This window comes from Uloborus diversus, chromosome 1, assembly GCF_026930045.1.
Source record: "Uloborus diversus isolate 005 chromosome 1, Udiv.v.3.1, whole genome shotgun sequence".
NCBI lineage: Eukaryota > Metazoa > Arthropoda > Arachnida > Araneae > Uloboridae > Uloborus > Uloborus diversus.
This window is the reverse complement of record NC_072731.1, coordinates 211,426,461-211,448,379: the sequence shown is the minus strand read 5'-3', so window position 1 is coordinate 211,448,379 and position 21,919 is coordinate 211,426,461. Positions and strand designations below refer to the sequence as shown.

The following is a 21,919-nucleotide window of genomic DNA, read 5'->3' as shown; positions in this document are numbered from 1 at the left end:
GATGACAATTTTGCCGAATAGTCAGACTAAATTTGCCGAATAAGGAAATTTTTGTAGGGTCACAGTGACTTCCTGTGACTTCTCATCCGGGAGCCCCTCGTGCCATGTTATTACCAATCATATTGCCACAGGTGTTGATGTTTTTCACTTGTTTCTTACCTATGATTTTGATAAACTTAGTCCTTAAAGTTTAATGTCTAACGCTTTAGATGAGAGCATTGAATGTAATAGAAATGTCATCTTTAGAGACAGGCGAGAGAGACGTGGGGGTTTGCATACATGCTCCAAATTGAGAGTTTTTAAAAATGTTTATGCATGTGTCTTATTTAATTGTAAAGAGCTATAAAATAAATTTCTGTTTGCATACATTTCTTGCTCTGTATGTATCTACCGTTTTGTCTTTTAAAGAAAACGTATCGTGCAAAACAAAATACCATTCCTTCTTACAAATATGGAGAAAGTAATTTACTCATTCACAGCTTTGTAACAACAGTTTTTTCAGTAAAGTTATATTTTTTCTCTGTCTGTCTGTCTCTCTTTCTCTCTCCAAAAAAAGAAAAAAAAGTACATAAATTTTTATTTAATGACTATTCAGAAAACTGAAATCACTCAAATGGTTTGCTTTTTAGAATTTCAGATTCTTACTTGGAGTTAAAAATGTAAGATAAAAAAGCAAAGAATGCACGCTTTCCTCAGCTATTATAAAAAGAAAATTGTTTTTGTTTTTCTTCCTCCAAATCTTATTGAAATTATTTTTGACACTTAGAAAATTATTAGAGTGTCTTCTGTGTTTCTGAAGATTGACTAAGGAAGAAATTTTTCTGGGGTTAATTGAAAAAGCAGAAAATTGTAGATTTTCGATAAAAGTGGAAAAGACCTTCATACAACAAAATAATTCAGCACATTGGTAATGATGAAGACTAATTTCTGAAGGAAACAAAAATTTAGCTAAACTTTTTATAACTTCTGAACAGGGTTGCGTAGTCGGTGAAAAAATTCTTTGCTCCGGCTCCGAAATTTTAGAACCTCCGACTCCGTCACCCAAAATTAGTTCGATTCTAACTCCGATTCCGCAAGAACTGGCTGAGTTGCAGACTTGAGGAAATATGGGAGTAAAAGACTCCTTTACCCCAAAATCGGTCCGTCTAAGACTCCACAGCCCTGCTTCCGAACTGCGTTTGTATCAGATATGTTGTATTAATTTGTTCCATTGTTAAAATGGTTCACTTCAATTTCTTTTATCTCTTGCGATCATCGCTTATTTAAATTTTGCTCTTCTTTTCGAATGAGTTGGGATCGACAATGGTTGGCACCCACATGATCTTAATGAGCTCAACGAGATGCTTGCAAATGATGGTCTGGTCAAGGACCTTCCCATGCTCATTTTTTACAAACACTCGATTGTTATGATCTTGTGACGCTCTCTGTTACGGCAATTTCGCCGGCGTCATTCACTGATGCTAGCTTGAATAACGTCTTTCAGACTACATAGTTTATGGAAGTTTTGAGTTTTTAGCTGGCGTTTCTGTTTGAGAGAATTGCACGTATTCCTTCTTAGAAAATCGTCAATTTTTAAACATGTTTTAAGGACCACAAATTTTGCGATAGAGTATGGGATTTTTTTTATGAATGAAGCTTTTTTAATGATGACGTAAATAACATGTACATGTATGTCAAGTTTTGGTTCAATAGATTTTGTGTCAGGGGCTCCCCGAACTTAAATTTTTAGGAAGACGGAAATTCTCAAATTGCCGATCGGAACTTCAAATTTTGCCGAATCATAAAATACGGGTATGCACACAGAAGTACATCTAATGAAAAAAATGACATTTGGGCATTTTAAAATTGCAATATTGCAATTATGTCCCCAAATTTGTCGAATCGTCAGACAAAATTTGCCGAATAAGAAATTTTTTTCTTTCTTCGTGACGCCCCTGTTTATGTTAATGGATGGAGCTCATGTGTTTATATGGTCCATTAGACACTATTTTCCCAAAACTTCTTGAGTTTGTTATTCAGCTGAGGAATAGTTGGATAATTAATGACATTACCTGCGTTTAAACTACGATGAAAAAGTAATCTCGAAAAAAAAAATAAATAAAAGCATGGTAGTAGGAATGCAGATGTATTGAAAACATTTGCCATTAATTATGATTGCAGTATTTTTCGATCATTTATTAATGTTTTTTTTTTATAATATTATTCTGGCGTTATAATAACATAAAGGGGAGGGGGGGGGCGGGAGAGAATATTTGCATTCGATATTTTTTTAAACAAATTTTGACCCTATAGAACACATAATTATGTCCCATGGTCCTTAAGATGTCAAATGGTTCAGTGTTTTTGTGCCTTAGCAGGATTTTGTGTAACTTTTATGAGTAAGTATATATATTTTACTTTTTAACGTTTTTTTTTTCCGAGTCGATTCCTTTTGCTTAACGTTTTCTGCCTTTAATCAGGGAAACAACATTATGCACTCATGTCAAAACCAAAAGATAAGTCTTGAATTTGAAACGAATTATACAAAGAAAAACTAATTAAACGCATGAAATAAATTTAGCAATCCATAATATGTGTACATTCGAACCTCCGTAGATATTTTCTAACGAAGCCATTTATATCAAAGGATAAAATGGGAAAGCGACGAATTCTTGTCAAGATAGATCGTCATCGCCCGGAAAAAAAAAGTATCTTAGTGGCATTATTACCTTGTTAATTTGGATTTAAGAAAACTTAGAAAAATTATAAGAAGCGCAGAAAAGGATGAAACATATCGATTTATTGCGTAAAATTTAAAGACATGCTTTCAGCATTTGAGATACATTTTCAATTTTAACTTCTTAAGTTCTTTAGTAAATGTTAGTAATAACTGGAACCGATTATTGTATCTGATTTGTTCGTCTTCATCAACATCATCATTCATTTCTTTATTCTTTGCTGCTATTTCATGAATAGAAATCAGATCACGTGTCGCAATCGTTACGTGATGGACAATTACGCTTTATATGCAGCATCTTATTAAGTTGGGGAAAGTGGGGTAAAACCGGGAAGTCGGGAGCAAACCGGGTACCTCCTTTTAGCCTCTGTAAACGCTGCAATCGCGTAGACAAGAGAGGAACTACCTTCCACTTTGATGAAGAAGCAGCGGCCATTAAATTAGAACGCAATAGATTCTGCTCTTTCATTCCTGTGAAGAAAATTCTGTTTGAGTGGTTTTTCCTTAAAATTTTTGAACAAAACTAGACCGATTATACTACATTCCTGTTTCTGCAACAGTAAAGGTACGTAGCTCTCTTCGTACAACATTTAATTGCCTTCATTATCATTCTAAGTAATTGTCTGTAGCGTTCTGTATAGTTATATGACGGCATTTTTTATGAAAGCTGTACGTGCGGGGCAAAACCGGGCACTAACGGAGGGGCAAAACCGGGTCGTCGTTGGGCCCATGCTCTGGGGCAGAAGAAAAAGATAACTATTTTACTTGCGGCTTGTGTCAATAGGCCTTATATTACAACAAAAAAATTAAAGGTAAAGACAGTTAAATTTACTGACAACTCATAGACACATAAGTATGTGTCTTTTTATACTTATTCTAATAAGGTATGACAATAGTTAACATATGTCACTGAATAAAATTTGAATTTTGTGGAAACTTTTAAAATATTCATTTTCCCCATAGCAAAAACAAGTCTACCCGGTTTTACCCCAATAGTGGAGCAAAACCGGGTAAAATGACTTTTTTTACAAAACAAATTAATAAAAAAAATATATTTTTTTTAAAACTAGGGTTGCCTTAATAGATAAGTAGTGCGTACTTTTGCAAAATTTTGTTCCTTTATGCTAAATACTGTGAATTCTCGAAGTCTGCAAACCTTAGGGTCTCGGTTTTACCCCACTTTCCTCTACTTGCGTCAGTTAAATTTGCTTCAATTTTCTGACATTTGTGTTTTATATTTTTCTTGCATGACTTTTTTATGTTTTTACTTTTATCTTTTTAAGATTTTAAATTCAGTAAAATTGTACCCTAAAATTTGATAGAAAATATAATGTACTGTGCTTCATATTTAATGTTGAGTATGTACTAGAATCTAGAATTTTTATCAACTCTTCTTATATTTTTTTTTTCTGTCTGTCTTATAATTTTGTTTTGGGTCACGTGTAAAAAACATACGCCTGGGTATGTTTTACTGTTTTAACGTTTAGTTTAATACCGTTTGTGGTCAACTCCAAGTTCAAATTTAATTGTTAAAGCCATGTGCTTGAACACATAAGAAGAAAATATTTGCTTCATCACATTTCTTTTCTTTTTTTTTTTTTTCTTCTTAATTTCTATTAGTTATCGGCCATCATAAAAGAAGCCATCTGAACGTTTCACCTCAACATCTTTACAAATTAATCCATGACCGTGCACTTTTAAGTGCACGGTCATGGATTAATTTGCTCTTTGTTAAGAAATGGAATCAGCAAAAACAGTCGCTCTTTTTATCTTGCGGATAATTGGCAGGGTTTCACTGCCATCATCGCCAATTGACGTCACCACCCACATGACTTTACTCCAAGGGCGAGGTAAAATCCAAGAGGAAACGAATGTACGCTCCGGTTGTCTTGAATTTGTTTGGATGCGTTCTGCGCCAACAATAATGAAGGAACTACCCATCTTGTCTTGTCTGCTCTTTTCTCTCCTCTTATTACTGTCAGCGATAGCGATATCTTGATTTTAATTAATGACGTAAACGTGAAGTATTAACTATACGCGGTTTAAAACCTTTGAAGTAGTTGTGTTGTGGGTCGATTCAGATAATAATATGACAAACAGAGATTACACATTCTCTTTTAAACTTTTTGTATTCCAACTTACTCTCACAAACTAATTTTTAATTTTTTTTTTTAAAACAAAACGTGTTATTTTGGAAAATATGCGTGTGTCCTTCTTTTTTTTTGTGTTTTGTGATCACGGAACTTCATTCTTTAATTGCCTGTAAAATTAGAAAAAAAAAAAAAAAAAAAATACGCTGTAGAATTTTTTTACTCTTTTACAATTCCTAAAAATCACGGTCAAAAGAAACGATTGATGCCACAAAAGCATCAAAAATTTACCCTTTTTTTGCCACTTTTTTACTTCCTTTTACAAAGAAAGGAAGTATTGTATTCGTGAAACAAACTTTTACTCAAAAATCGACCTCAATTTCCATTTTACTCACCCCCGAATGAATATTGAGTTTTTTTTTCGACTCGACCACACGTGGATAAGTGCCTAAGAACGTATAGACACCGAAATATCCATAATGACGATTCCCGAGTTAATTACAACGAATTTTCTCGTGACAGCTGTATGTACGTATGTGTATATGTGCGGATGTGCGTATGTATGTCGCATAACTCAAGAACGGTAAGTCCTAGAAAGTTGAAATTTGGTACGTAGACTCCTGATGTGTTTTTTTTTTGTGCATCTCCCCTTTTGGTTGCATTCGGGTGTTTCTAAAGGGGTCTTTTCCCCCTTTTTGGGGGGAAATCATTGTTAATTTCGATGTAAACTCAAGTGATGTTATAATTTGGCGGACACTTGGCGATGTATCGCCAGTCTTTTTGTCGCCAACTTGGCGACAAATTTGGCAATTTTTTTTGTTTTGTTTTTTAAATCTGGTTTCAATTTGGCCACTGTTGGTGATATTTAGAGAGTAAACTATTGAATCACGTTAAAAATGCCAATAATAGGGAAATGACATTAAATTGGAGTAAAAGGAAGTCATGTGATCATCAGCTCGTTTCTTTCAAAACCTAAAGTATGACAACTCAGTTTTTGAACCAAAGCTAGAAATTTCTGGAGTCCCTATGTAGAAACTACAGGGACTCGAGAAATTACCTACCTGTCTCAGTGGCACTTCTTCATAGTGTTTGTCGCATTGCTTTTTTTTTCTTTTTGTTCTTTTCTCTTCTCTATATCTCCTTTTTTTTCCCACTAGTGACTATTTAATTCATTATACTTTCAAATGAAAATGAAATTGAAAAACCATGATCAAGAAGGAACTAACCCAATAAGGGTGTCCCGAATTTCAATTTTTGGGAAAGAAAACTTCTGAATATACCGCATGAAACTTCGAGTTTCGCCGAATAGTAAAATACAAGTGAGCACGCCTACCGCTCCTCTAATGAGAAGAGAACAGTAGCGATTATGGTTTATTTATTTATTTTATTTTCCAAAATTATAAAAAAAAAGCTGAAGTGTCAAATTTTTCAGATCGTAATTATTTGTTTTACTTCTTACATCTGTGTACGAAACGTTATTTAGCACAAGCAGTAACTTTTAGTTTATGTATTCATTGGTTAGATATTAACAACTTAGTAATTTGTATTTTACTTAAACAAGACATTCTTCTTCTTTACTAATAATAAAGCAGAAAGTCTCTCTGTCCGGAGGATGTCTGTAGGATGTCTGTAGGATATCTGTAGGATGTCTGTGACGCGCATAGCGCCTAAACCGTTCGGCCGATTTTCATGTAATTTGGCACAAAGTTAGTATGTAGCATGGGGATGTGCACCTCGAAGCGATTTTTCGAAAATTCGATGTGGTTTTTTTTATTCAAATTTTAAGAAAAAAAAAACTATCATAAATTACGAAATTATCATAACGTGGAATCGTACCATGGGCGCAAGCCAATGGGTGAGATACGAAATTATCATAACGTGGAACTGTAACGTCGGTACAAGCCAATTGTCGAGAAAATTCACTATACATTATTTGTAAATATATACAAGCGAACCGAAAGACCTTTAATTTTTCTATTACGGGCGAAGCCGTGCGGGTGCCACTAGTTACTAATAATAAAGCTGAATGTCTCTCTGTCCGGAGGATGTCTGGATGTCTGTAGGATGTCCGGAGGATGTCTGTGACGCGCATAGCGCCTAAACCGTTCGGCCGATTTTCATGAAATTTGGCACATAGTTAGTATGTAGCATGGGGGTGTGCACCTCGAAGCGATTTTTCGAAAATTCGATGTGGTTCTTTTTCTATTCCAATTTTAAGAAAAAAACTATCATAAATTACGAAATTATCATAATGTGGAACCGTAACATGGGCACAAGCCAATTGGTAAGATACGAAATTATCATAACGTGGAACTGTAACGTCGGTACAAGCCAATTGGCGAGAAAATTCACCATACATTATTTGTAAATATACAAGCGAACCAAAAGACCTTTAATTTTTCTATTACGGGCGAAGCCGTGCGGGTGCCACTAGTGCTTAATAAAATTATTACCAAGTGTTTGTGACATTTCAAAATACTTTAGGTTAAATAATGTACGTCTAATTCATGTCTAAGTGTTTCTTTCTGGAAAGTTATTATGTACATAATTCATCAAAATCTAAAGGAAAACGCGAGTTAAGCTGTTAAATTTGCATCAATTACCACTCATATGCTCTCAAAACCAGCCTTGGCAAAATTTTATACTTTTTTTTTCCTTTCACTTTTTTGCTGCCGTTAAATATCCTATGGCTTTTCGTTGTCGTTGTTGTTTTTTTTTTTTTTTTGTTTTTTTTGCCTCCCCTCCCCACTTTTCAGTCTCAATCGCCGCCTCTGAGAAGAGAAATTATGAATTAAAAATAGTAAAAAAAAATTGCAATATGTCTTAAAATTTGCCGAATCGTTAAACAAAATAGCCGAATAAGGACATTTTTGTGAGGTCAAAGCAATCACTTGGACCTCTCATCGGCGCATCCCTGAATCCACTGCAAAATAATAAATGTTGAAATGTACATCATTTTTCCATTTCTTGTTTTACGAAGGGAATTTCCGTCATTGCTTTTTTTAATCTTAAGCATCATTGCAAGAGTTTTGATTACGTAATTATTGATTTCCTTCCTTCAACTGTTTGCAATTATGACTGAGATGAAAATGTTTAAAACAATTCATCAAATTTCGGTTTCTTTGATTGGAAAAGCATAATGATTTCTAGTCATGCCTGAAAACAGGTTTCTGAGTTGAGTACTGGTATGTTTTAAAAATTTCTCAAATTCTTATACTTTGCGTTTCAGTTCATTGACGTCTTTTCAACTTGACATTATTTAGCTGTGTAAGAATTCAATAAATTACATAAAAACATTATTAGTGAAACCAGGGAAGTCCCGGCCCTAAGTTTTTGTGAGGGGAAATTCTCAATTTGACGACTGAAACTCTAAACTCAAACTAATGGTAAAATTTGAAAGAGGCACTTTTGGATATTTTTGAGAGATTGTTGTGACCTCCCATTACGGTGGCCTTGAATTAAGGGCTTTATATTCCATGTAAAAATGGAACAAACCGTGTTTGTTGGAAATTTTACTGTCAAGATCGTTCTTAGTAGTTATGAGTTGAATTTTACACACCATAAAGTGTGCTGCATTTATTAATCTGTACTTAGGAGGTAAAGGGCACTGCGTTCAATCAAAAAAAGAAAAAAAAAAAAATCGGGATGCAAGTTTTATATTACTCAAGTTTAGTCTATTATTCAGAGATATAAAGCACTAAGTCGAATCCTAATAGGAAGCGAGATAGACAGTGAATTCAGATGCTTGTTTTGAGGTACACTGTGGTTCTGATAAGTTGAACTATGACTTTGACAATGTTCATTTCTTTTGGGGGAGTTCAGTGAAAATGGGGCAGATATGATTATGATACTTTAGCAAAACTACTGCGAAAGTAACCCAACTGAGCTCAGTGCTAATTATCTTGCCTTATTGCCCGCCCCCCGCCTCCCCCACAAAAAAAAAAAAAAAAAAAAAAAAACCACATTGAAACATTGTCAAGTTTATGACTCACTTATCAGAGCCACGCTGTAAAAAGACTCTGAACACACCTTTTGGAAAAATTGGTGTTTGTGATATGTGCCCTTTACCATTCTGGTACAGAAATATGAATAGCATCTCCCTTTAGTTGAATTCTTTAAATCATTATTATGTACTAGAAAATCGCCCATCAAGGTAAGGAGATGAAAATTGCTTCTATATTTGAACGAACCAATTGCCTGTTTGATATTTTGATAGTTGAAACTTTAACCCTATCTCCAGTGGATAACCCTAAAACTCCAGTAGGTAGCGTTCATTGTTGACCATTTTTTCATTTCTTCATTCCCCTGAAATGACACAGTCATACCAATAAAACAGTTAAGTTACCGGATCGAGTTCAGCCTTGTCACAATAAAGCCTTTCCCTGCATGATAAACATTACCAAACATATTATAAAACTAGTATGTTGTGGCCATCACGAAACTTTCTTCTATATTTTTCTTTTTCTTTTTTTTTCTGATCCCTCCCCATGCTTGAAGAGGAAGCAATATTCCCAACAAAAACAAAATTACACATGCAAAAACTTGACGACTATCCCAATGTCTGAATTATTGCAAAAGCAAAGCAAAGAGCGAAAATTGAAAGTTATTTTAAAAGCCTTGCTTGAATGAATTACAAATATTTTATTTGTTAACAAACATAAGATGGCAACAGTTAAAAATTTTAAACCATTGAGATAATATTTCCTATCATTTCCATACAATTAAAATCACGAGAAATACGCAGACGACAATCTATTACGATTTATCTTTCTTATTGTTGCATTAATAAAGCTATTTTTATTCGCAAAAAAAAAAAAAAAAAAAAAATCAACACCTCTTGGAGCGATCTTCGTCAAAATAGAACCAAAGCCTGTTTACATATGGATTCACATATATTCCAAATTTCAACCAGAACTTAGCATTACTTCTTGAGATAGGGCACTCAAAATGGAAAAAAAGAACGGGTGATTGCGCTACCCCCTTTTTAACTGTTGACACAAAAATAAAATCAGTTCTTATACCCACTAAGGGCTACTTGCCGATAAATTTTTCTTTCATTCCGTTCATTATTTCTTGAGATACAGCAGTCACAATTGACGACAAAAAACGTTCTATAGCTCAACCCCCGTTTGAGTTATTGACACCAAAATTGAATCAGCACCTGTTCCTGTTAATACCAACATATGGACCAAATTTTGTTTGATTCCGCCAGTAACTTCCTGAGGAATAGCAAGCACGCGTAACTCGAAAAACGTCCCATTGCTCCACCCCCCTTGGAGGAATTCGCGCCAAAAACTAATGGGCACAAGTTCACATAGGGGCACATATGTGTACTAAATTTCGTTCGATTTCATGCGGTAGTTTTTGTTGTAGAGCGGCCACAAAAAACTGGTCACACACAGACGTGACACACATACATACACACACACACACATACATACATACACACACACACACACACACAGACAGACATTTTCCAAAAATGGTCGAAATGGACTCAGCACACCTCAAAACGTTCGAATCCGTCAAAATTCGAAATTCGAAAATTTGCACGAATCCAATACTTTCTTCTATATATTAGATATAGAAGAAAGTAATTATCATGCCGTGGCGCGAGTGTCATTGTTGAAACTCGCGAGTTACTCGATCATTGGCTGTTATTTATATGAGGATTAGTAGTTAATTTCTACTTCAGAATAATATAAAATGCGCTTTTTAAAGAAATACTTCATCATATTTTTGTATCAGTTTTGAATAATTAAAAATAAATGAAATATGCTCTCTGTGAGTTGAATAAAAAGTCAAAGTACCTGATAATCTTGTAAACGAAATTTTTATTTTACTGAATCACAATACGTTAATGGTTAATTATAATTTTCATGAAAGAGTGGCTCTCTACAAATAAAATTGAAACGAGAGTTTTCTTTTTATAATCGTTGTTGAGTGCAACGTAAAAATAATTTTGAAATTTGTCTATTGTTGTTCAAGTTTTGTACATTTTCCTTACAATTGAATCTGTTGTATTTGAGTGTTTAAGAAAGTTGGAGTCATGACATGCTTAAAGCCAGGATGCCTCCCCCCCCCTAAAATGTACCACAAGACCACTGAGAACGGGGGCAATCCTCCAAAGGAAAAATACCCCTAAAGACAAGCTCCTGAAAATTTTAAATGCCTGGTTGCTCACTTGGTTGGACACCCCTGCTTAAAGTTTCAAAAGAAAGATTTCACAGAAATCTTTCAATATTACTCATTTAATTTTTCTTCCCCGTGCATTTTCAATGAATTTTGTGAGGATTTTTTTTTTGTGGATATGTTCTTTTTTTTCGTAGGAGAGAGGGGAGGGGTATATTAGGTGATTTTTTTTTCCTAATGTCAAAAAAGAAGAAGAAAAAAAAAAAAACCTTGAGCGCTCTAGGAAGGCAAAGTATGCAAAACTGATGCGCGAAGTAGTTCATGCAAATAAAGAGATTATTTTGTGCTTAAGAATCTAATTTCTCAAAAGCTTTGCTGATTTTTTCCCAAATTAATTTGGGAAAAAATCAGCAAAGCTTAAAGGATTGACAAATTTAACTTTTTGAAATCAAAAAGTTAAATTTGGCAAATAAATTCTTATATAATTCCATTGATGTGAGGTTATTTTTAAGTCAAGTTTTTAAAGAAGAATCGTATAGAAAGAATCCGAGCATTTAGGGTAATTTATATTTATGCTAATGATTTTCTTTTAGTGACATTTTCATCAAAAATTACTTTTCATACGATGAGTAGTTCTTCAAAATGAAAGCTCTATTTATTTCAGTATTTATAAAACCACGAAATCCTCAATGCATCCAAAAATGTGTTTAATATTGCAACTTGTAATGATCTAGTCTTGATCTTCTTTTATTTAAAACTAGCGGTACCCGCACGGCTTTGCCCGTGGTAGAAATTTAAAAGGTCATTTTGTTCGCCTGTATATTTACAAATAATGGATGATAAATTTCTCGTCAATTTGCTATGTTCATTTGCTCGCCCATGTTACGGTTCCACGTTATGAAAATTTGGTAATTAACTCGCCCACGTTATGATAATTTTCTCTGTAAAATGTTCTTAAAATTGGAATAGAAAAAGAACCACATTGAATTTTCAAAAAATCGCTTCGAGGTGCACACCCCCATGCTACAAACTAACTTTGTGCCAAATTTCATGAAAATCGGCCGAACGGTCTAGGCGCTATGCACGTCACAGACATCCTACAGACATCCAGACATCCTCGGGACAGATAGACTTTCAGCTTTATTATTAGTAACTAGTGGCACCACCACGGCTTCGCCCGTAATAGAAAAATTAAAGGTCTTTTGGTTCGCTTGTATATTTACAAATGTATGGTGAATTTTCTCGCCAATTGGCTTGTACCGACGTTACAGTTCCACGTTATGATAATTTCGTATCTCGCCAATTGGCTTGTTCCCATGTTACGGTTCCACGTTATGATAATTTCGTAATTTATGATAGTTTTTTTTCTTAAAATTGGAATAAAAAAAGAACCACATCGAATTTTTGAAAAATCGCTTCGAGGTGCACACCCCCATGCTACATACTAACTTCGTGCCAAATTTCATGAAAATCGGCCGAACGGTTTAGGCGCTATGCACGTCACAGACATCCTACAGATATCCTACAGACATCCAGACATTCTCCGGACAGAGAGACATTCAGCTTTATTATTAGTAAAGAAGATGTATGGTGAATTTTCTCGCCAATTGGCTTGTACCGACGTTACAGTTCCACGTTATGATAATTTCGTATCTCGCCAATTGGCTTGTGCCCATGTTACGGTTCCACGTTATGATAATTTCGTAATTTATGATAGTTTTTTTTCTTAAAATTGGAATAAAAAAAGAACCACATCGAATTTTTGAAAAATCGCTTCGAGGTGCACACCCCCATGCTACATACTAACTTCATGCCAAATTTCATGAAAATCGGCCGAACGGTTTAGGCGCTATGCGCGTCACAGACATCCTACAGACATCCTACAGATATCCTACAGACATCCAGACATCCTCCGGACAGAGAGACATTCAGCTTTATTATTAGTAAAGAAGTTGCACATTTGTAACACACCGAATATTCAGTGGTCTTATGGTTGTTTTTGTGTTTCTTTGTAGATGAAACAATGGAGGAAAATAGTTATTCTTTATGTGTGCAAGATGTTGCATATTTGCTACAAAACAGATATGCGATAATTACAGGTGAGCGTTTTTGAGTTGATATTGTTCTATTTTAATCATAACTTATCCACAGCTAACACTTAGAAGTCGCTAGAAGCCAGGGTTTGCCGATATATAATAATTGATATATATATATATATATATATATATATATATATATATCATGATATATATCACGATATATCCTATATATTTATTTTGATAATGTCTTGATACTTTGATATTTTCGACATATATTTTTTCAACTTAATATTTTCAATATAAAAATTACATTAATCATAATAATGTTGTTAATTTATCATTAAAAATAACCAAAAGTTATGAACTATATTTTTATGATGTATTAATACATCATTAATGCAGCATAGTAACATAATATTCCCTTTTTTATTTTACATTCATAAAATTATTAGTAAAGTAATAATTTTATTCATATCAAAAGTGCTCAGTTAAATATTAAATGTTGGTCAGAAAATAAGAAAATGCCTTATACTGCTGTGCACCAACTAATGCATATTTTTTATTTCTGAATCATATAACTGTAAAAGTAGCAAACAAAAGAAAATGAGCAAAACAGCTAATGCTAAATTAACTCCATTAAAATTGATTAAAATGTAAAATGGAATATTGGTTTTAAATAATTGAAGGAACCTTAATTTTGAGTCTACTCTACATATTGTAATAATAATATAAGAAAATAAAGTGATTTGAAGATGCATTTACTATTTTGAAGACTTTTTGTGCTGATTGAAAATATCAGATACATATCAAAATATCGGATATTTTCGAAAATATCAAATATTGTGATTTTTTTCTAACTCTGGCTAGAACACTCAGCTTAGTAGTCGATTTGAAGAATTTATATGGTGCAGATTATTGTGCATGTAATATACAAACTTCGATTAGGCCCAGGGATAATAAGTTCTAAACATTGCTAAGGGCAAGTTCATTACAAATAAGATTAAGATAATATTTTAACGCCAAAAAATTACAAAAATTGTACTCGACAAGTAGAAGAATTGAGCCAAGACATTTGTGTCCTTGTCGAGTTCAACATAAGCAACTGTCGAAAAACATTTTTCGTTCAACAGGAATCAGTTCCTGTATTGAAAAGGTTGATTTAATATTGTTCTTAACATTGTACTTGTTTTCATGTTTAGTTCTTTCAAGAAAACCTACGTTTATTTCTATTTTAATTATTTCATTGTGTTGACTCATTTTAATTTGCTCTTATTTGGATAAAATGTCTTGAGATTACTTTATAGCAAGGCGAAATTTTGAAATCTGCAGTTATCTACTGTGGTCTTTCAGATCTTGTTGCTTTTTCATCCTGTTTGCATAATTTTGTTACCTATGACGTTTGTTTTTTGTTTATTCTTCGACGATGTTTTTTGTGCTTTTCAGGTGGGAAAACATTAGACGGTTTTCCCATCATCACCTTCCCAGATTCGTCTGTGGAATTCCTCAGTCTTTCAGAAGATGAATACAGAAGGTTGGTGCTCTACTTAACAAGTGTTCCTTCGTAAGTACTTTTTGATCTCTATTTCAAACTACATCATGTACTTACAACGACATACCCATGGAATTAGAAAGCAATTCCTTTCACTTGTATGCAGTAGTTGCAAGCCATCTTGCAAAGGATTTCTATTAGAGTGTGGAAGCAAGATTTTTCCATTTTGACCTTGTTCACTTCATACAATTATGTCACATAGTTTATCATTACAATGCTCATCATTTAGTCAAACATACAAAACTTGAAATGTAATAGTTTCAAGCTGGGTTCATTGATTTAAATCAGCTTGATTTAATTCATGATTAAAATCATTATTTAAACCAAGCAATGTTTTTTAAATATAAATCATTGATTTAAATCAATTGATTTAAATCAATTGGTTTGAATCAAGTGATTTTTTAGCAAAATCATTAATTAAAATCAGTCAATTATTTTTTTAAAATTAATTTTGCATTTTTAGAATGTATTGCTCTTAATAACTACATTGCATTATACTATCTTAACTTCAACTGGCAAAACTATATAGATCCCTTTTTCTGTGTGTGTAACAGATTTTCACTCTTGCAATATTGCTTTTAATTCAAAATTACAGTTCAGAACAAAATTAAACTTTGCAGTTTTTCTTATGCACCATGACTAATATAGTTAAGAAAAGTAATTGTTCAACATATTATTTTACACTAAAAACGTACACGATGATGGAAACCTTATCTTTTAGCAGAGCATAAAAGAAAATCACATCTTTATCTAAGCATTATAACATATTTATAAATCTTAAAAATTTACTGAATAGTTAGAGAATTTATCTTAATTTTAAAAGTAAGCTGATTGGATTCACCTATTGTATGAAATTGTATACAAATGTAAATCAATTAAGATCTACAAATTTTTGAAGATTTAAAAAAAATCAACGAACGCCTGATTAAAATTTAAAAAAATCCGATTTAAATAAAAAAAAGTCCGACTTTTTTAATTAAAAAAACCCCTGGTTTTAAGATTGTATTTAAACTTTTTTTTCTGAGTTTAGACATGATGCAAGAACAGTTTTTTAACAATGCTTTACTAAGGAAGCTTCAAAAAATATATTTATTTGAAATTGTAGCAAAAAAGAAGTTTCAATAAATAATGTATGTCAGCGACTGTTATTTCAATTTTGTTTTTGCTTTGTCCGTCCTTGTAACTTGGAAGCACATATTTATAGTTTTTGTTGGAATTATGAACCAGGCAATGCTGCATTTATCAATGCATGACCAATTTTTCTATGTGCATATATTTTTTTTGGCAACTGAGTTGTAAGTTATGAATTCTCCTTCCTTTCTTTTGGTTGTTTGTATATAAAAGCTCCTATTTGTCCCCCCCCCCCCTCGAAGTTCATAATGTTTAAAAAAAAATAATTTTATGTATAATTTTCAGAATGCAAGATGCAGACCGGGGTTTTGTTCTAGTCATAGACAGAAGAAATGACAAATGGAGTGCTGTCAAAACTGTCCTCCTCAAAATTGCAGTATGTTTCTTCTTCTTTGATCTTATTTGAGGACATATTGTGTCTGTGTTATGCCTATAGGCATTAGTCATTTGAAAGCAGTTGAAATTTTTTCGAAATTCTCAACAACTCAACCTTTATATAGTGTGGTCTTCAGGGCCGGATTTGGAAGTGTGGAGGCCCCTAATCAGGGTTTGAAAAGATCATCATATTTTCGAAAATATGCAATACTTTGATGTATATCCGAATATTTCGATATATAAATATCTATCCGATATTTTCGACCCGTGAAAGTTAGGATATTTTGTAAAAATTTTATTGTGGGGACCCCTTTGTTGTGGAGGCCCGGGGCAGTAGCACCGCCTGCCCTCCCCTAAATCCGGCCCTGGTGGTCTTGTATGCAAGGCAGCAGACACAATATCCATGGGGCTCAGCTTGCCAGGAAAAATTGCAACCAAGAGTAGCAGGATTTGAGTTTAGGGTTATCAAGTATTTTTCATATGGAAAAGGAACAAATTAGCATTTTTCAAGAATTTGGACAAAATATTGTATTCTCATTTTCTTCCATTTTTTTAGTAAATTGAAAGTGCTGAATTAAAAACATAAAGTTTAGCAATGATAAATAAATATACAGTGGCTCCCAAAAGTGTTCGTACACCTATGACTTTCAACGAAGTAGGCCACTATCTGTTGGTTAGAGTTAATATTTCGGAATGGGTATTTAATTATAAGATCAATGATCAATTTTTAACAAAACTACATAAAAAGTTTTTAAAAAATATGAAAACTTTATTTTTTTTAAATCAAAAACCAAAAAGTGGCGGAAATTTTATCTCACAAAAGTTTTTGTACACCTTAAAAAATGTCTATATATTATTGAATAATCTAATTTTTTATTAAGATATTATTTAGAAGAATATCCTGCAGTATCAACAACACCTTTTAAACATCTAAGAATAGATTTCATTCTTTTTTTCTTTCATTTGTTGCGTAATTTCTGAGTAAGTGTTCAACCACGCTTGGAGTCTTACTGTTTCTAGCCCTATTTTCGTTTCAAAGCCGTATTTTCGTAATATAGCCTCCAGATATCTCTAAATATGTTACATATAATTCAAATCTGGAGATTGAAGTGGTAATTTCTAAACTTTAGGCCAATTTTTTGGGCACTAGAAGCAAACGTTGAATACTTTGTGCTTCTTATCGTTATCTTGATGAAAAACAAAGTTGTTTCCGATAACCAAATTTTTGGCTAACAGTTTAAAATTGGTTTCTAAAATATTTAAATGAACAGCATAATTCATTATTTCATCTAAAAATTCCAATCTACTAAGTCCGAATGCTGATATGCACCCTCACACAAGAACATCGTTCACCATCCTGATTAACTGGTCCAACTAAGTTCTTAAGATTAAGTTCCTAATTTTTTCTTCTATTTACAATTATACAACAGTTTAACCAAAAATGTTGAATTCTTTTTTATCTGTAAGTAAGACGTAATTCCAAAACGTTTTGAGTTTATTTATTATTGATTTTGCGACAAAAAGCGTAAACTTTCTGTTAAGAAAATTTCTGCAGGAAGAGGTTCCATTTAATCCTGCTAATCAGAGAACTTGGTGAAAAATTTTAGGTGAAAATTAAATGTAAAAATTTTCATTTAACTCTGCAGAAACATTTACAGCACTCCAATGTGTATTTTTCATAAATTTTTTAACTATAAATCTCCGATCACGCTTTGTCAACTTTGCCGGTTGATCTTTTCTTACCTTGTTTTCGATAAGATTCTTTTCTTTAAAGCATTTTCTCCAGCACTTTACAATAGAATGGAATAAATAAACTAATTTTGAGACATTTCAAACCAATTAACCGCTACTGCGAGGAAAAAATTCAATTTTGGTGTTTGTGGTTTTTTTTACGAATACCAGCCATTTTAAAGTAATGAGCAAAATATTAAGGAAGAAACAAACAAAAAATTAAAGCCAAATAACTCTTAAGGTTCAACACAATGCAAAAATAATAAAACAACGACTTATGATAATTTTAATCATGAATTTATTCGAAAATATATGAGTGTACCATGACTTTTCTGACGTATTATTTCTGTCTTTTCGTTTTTTTGACCCATTTCAAAAAGAAGATCCGTCAATATTTTGAAAAAACTACAGGGCTTTATTTAGAATGACATGGAATGGTGAGAAAAAATATTAGACTTCAGATTTGAATTCAGTTTTGCGTTATTTTGGTTTTACTAAAAAATTTCAAAGTGTACGAACACTTTTGGGAGCCATGGTAGATTTATTCTTCCCATTCAAGGCATTAATTGTTTTGATTTATAGATAGTGGCAGAGGCATATTAATCTATAAGCAAAGTAACCATGATAGTGCATAAAAAAAGACAACACCCATTTAAAATATAGTTAAATTTATAATTATTTTTGAAATTGAAAGAGAAATTAATAAATTCTGCGTATGAAAAGTATCTTCTCAAGTGCAAACTTTTTATCCTGCAATTAAAGTGCTTGTCACAGGAGGTCTACGGGTTCATTATTGAGAAACCTCCATGGATTCAATACCACACACATATCGATCAGTTCAGATTTGCTGTTTCGTACTTATAAAGAGGGAAAGCTTTTTGAATGCTTTTAAAACTTTCAAGAGGTAGAAAGCTGCATTGATGGAAACATAGCTAATCATGCTTTTGCTATTCTGTACTTGCAAGAAGCTTGAAAGCTAAACTTTTCAAATATATAGTTGACTTTAATTGCAATGCTGTATGGCTGTTTTAAAGGAATGCTGCAGAAAAGTGTTAAAATAATAAATTTGCTATTGAAATTGATATTTGAAGCATGCTGCAGTGAACTGCTTTTGTTTTTCCATATTGTTAAATGTCAGAACCTATTACATTTTTAAATTGAGCATTATGAAGCATTTGTAATGCATACCCTGTGCTATAACGGGTCTCTACTAGTATATGTGTTGAATTCTAGCTGTAACGGAAGGAGGGTTTTTAAAAATAAAATCGATGAATTTCTGTCTGTGAACATATCAAAATACATATTTTTTCAAAAACTGATGCATAGACTTTTATACACATCATAGTAAGTTGCTAAAAAAGCCAAAGCCAAAAATTTTTCGTCAGTAGCTTTTTTTTAAATCAAAATTAAATGAGCTGATATGTGATGCATCATATGACTTCCTTTTACCCCAATTTAATGTCATTTCCCCATTACCGGCAATTTTAATGTGATTCAATAGTTTACTCTCTAAATATCACCAACAGTAACCAAATTGAAATCAGATTTAAAAAAAAATCTCCAAGTTGGAAACAAAACTTGGCGGCCAAAAGACTGCCGATATATCGTCAAGTGTCCCCCAAATATTGACAGCACTTGAGTTTACATCGAAATTAATAATGATTTCCCCCCAAAAAGGGAGAAAAGACCCCTTTAGAAACACCCGAATGCAACCAAAAGGGGAGGGGCACAACTAGATCCCACTAGGAGTCTAAGTACCAAATTTCAACTTTCTGCGACATACCGTTCTTAAGTTATGCGACACACATATGCACATGCATACGTACATACAGACGTCACGAGAAAACTCATAATTAACTCGGGAATCATCAAAATGAATATTTTGCGTGTCTATACGTTCTTAGGCACTTATCCACGTGTGGTCGAGTCGAGAAAAAAACTCATCATTCATTTGGGGGTGAGTAAAATGGAAATTAAGGTCAATTTTTGAGTGAAAATTTTTTCGCGAATACAATACTTCCTTTTTTGTAAAAGGAAGTAAAAACGGTAACGGAAGGACATTTTTGAGACAAGATTTTCACACTATCATGTTCTCCCCAAAAGTTCAACGAAACTGTAAAAGGGAATATTGTATAAGAATTAGAGCACGTACGGGAGTGTTCAATCATTACAACTTCACCTCTAGTTTTAAAAAATAATTATTTTAAGCTATAAATTATGCATTTGTTAAGGGTAATGGAAGGACCGTAACGGAAGGACAAGAAGTCCAAATCAATTAAACTTGGTAAATTTTAACTAAAAAACATTTATTCAGCTAATACAGCAGTCTGAAACTGATATCTAATGCCTGGGCCGTCTGTTACGTTTCTGAATTCTTAAAATACTTAATAATTTTATCAGAATCCATAGAACATTTATCTTCTTTCTCAGGAAATACAAAGATCATTCCCACATTATTACGCATTCACAAACAAGCTAAGTGTAGTTTTCATGATTTTCATCACATACAATAGAAAAAATAAAATCACAAAACATTTTTTTTTAATTGAATTAAAAGATTATTTTTTAAATAAAAGCACTTATAATTTGAGTTCAAGTATTACTTATATATGTTTTAAACATGACTACTAACTTTAAACAATAGTTTTTTTTTAAAAGATAAATGTCCTTCTGTTACCGTATTTTTTGTCCTTCCGTTACCATTAAGAACCATATAAATTAAATATCTATTAAAATTTTAACTATGCCTCCTTGACAAGGGACAAAATTCTGCTTGGCATAAAAAAACATTATTTTCTATACCCCATAGGTTCTTGGTGAACTAATTGAAATGTAGTGTTTCGGTAACAGAAGGACATCAAATTATCACGTCAGTAATGGACCTATATCATGGTTGAAACAAAAGAAATTTGAAATTACTTACCAAAATGTTTTACTAGACATTCAAAAGATAAAAATTAACCTAAATATTTGCTGATAATAAGTTTATTCAGATTACAGTATGCAACAAAACAGAGACTTTTTGCACTGTAAAAACATCAAGAGAAAACTTAATTTTGCACTTGATTTTCTGAAAGTCATCAGACTATTTAGGAAAAACAGGTTAAGATTTAAGAAATTCATTTATTTCTGAAGAGAATGGTATATGGCAAGTAGCAGAATATTAATTTTTAAAATTCAAGTGTCATGTCTCCTTTTTCCTGAAATTCACCATGTTATTCATTTGTCTTGACATTGTTTCCACTGACTGAGATTTTTTAATATTCTATTCTAACAAATACTGTGATTTCCTCCCGATCCTTATCACTTCTTTGTCCTGTTAGCACTTACTCAAGGTTTTGCTACATTCTTCGTAAAAATTCACAGGAGGCTGGTTATTAAATGTTGTAAGGTTTAATGTTTTGTTTCGTCATAAAATAATGCTTCTGTTATTTCCTTCAATGCCTTTATTGAAAAAAAATATTTGTTTTATTTTCCCCTTGTTTTATTCACATTTACTGTAGAGATAACTAATAATGATTGCATTTTATGCTATTTGTTGCAGGGTTTCTTCCCGGCTCTCATCCAGGTGGTGTTCGTGCTCAGGCCGGCCGGTTTCCTGCAGAAAGCAATATCCGGTGTCAGCAACAAATTCTTCAAAGAAGAGTTCAAGTTCAAGGTATCACCTGATCTCTTGTTCTTAAGTTCTTGTTTCCTTATGAGCTATTGGCAAATATAACATTAGATATCACTGTCTTTTAATATTTGTTTCCAAATAATAAATATGGTACACATTGAATAATGTCCAAAACATCTTCTCTTTCGTCCCTTAAACAACCTTTTGTTTAAAATTATGAAAGCAGGTCCATGCTAGAATATTGAAAAGGTAACATTTTCAAACCTTTGCCTCGAAATAAATTTCAGGAGGAAATATTAATTTTACGCATAGTATTTTCATTGGCACAACTTGAAAAATTTCCCCTGATATGAAGGATTTACAACAATCCATAAATTGTGTGTATTTTTGTTATGGGATTTTCAATCTGCCTTGAAATATATGGTTCTAGAGATACTTTCCCCTGCTCCAATTTGCAATCTTCCGTTTGCATTTGTGGATGTCTTAATAAACTGAAATTTGTCAGATCTGACTGTAGTTGCTTTTAATTAGAAGATTGCA

The 21,919-nt window shown here is 32.8% G+C and overlaps 1 protein-coding gene across 1 annotated transcript in view; it reads left to right on the top strand.

Annotated features, from left to right (window-relative positions):
• LOC129218488 (guanine nucleotide exchange factor DBS-like) overlaps positions 1-21,919 on the top strand; it is a 111,399-nt gene that overhangs the window by 49,294 nt on the left and 40,186 nt on the right. The window contains 4 exon segments of the mRNA XM_054852776.1: positions 12,954-13,037; positions 14,421-14,538; positions 15,943-16,033; positions 21,308-21,421. Of these exon segments, the coding sequence (XP_054708751.1) occupies positions 12,954-13,037; positions 14,421-14,538; positions 15,943-16,033; positions 21,308-21,421 (407 nt within the window).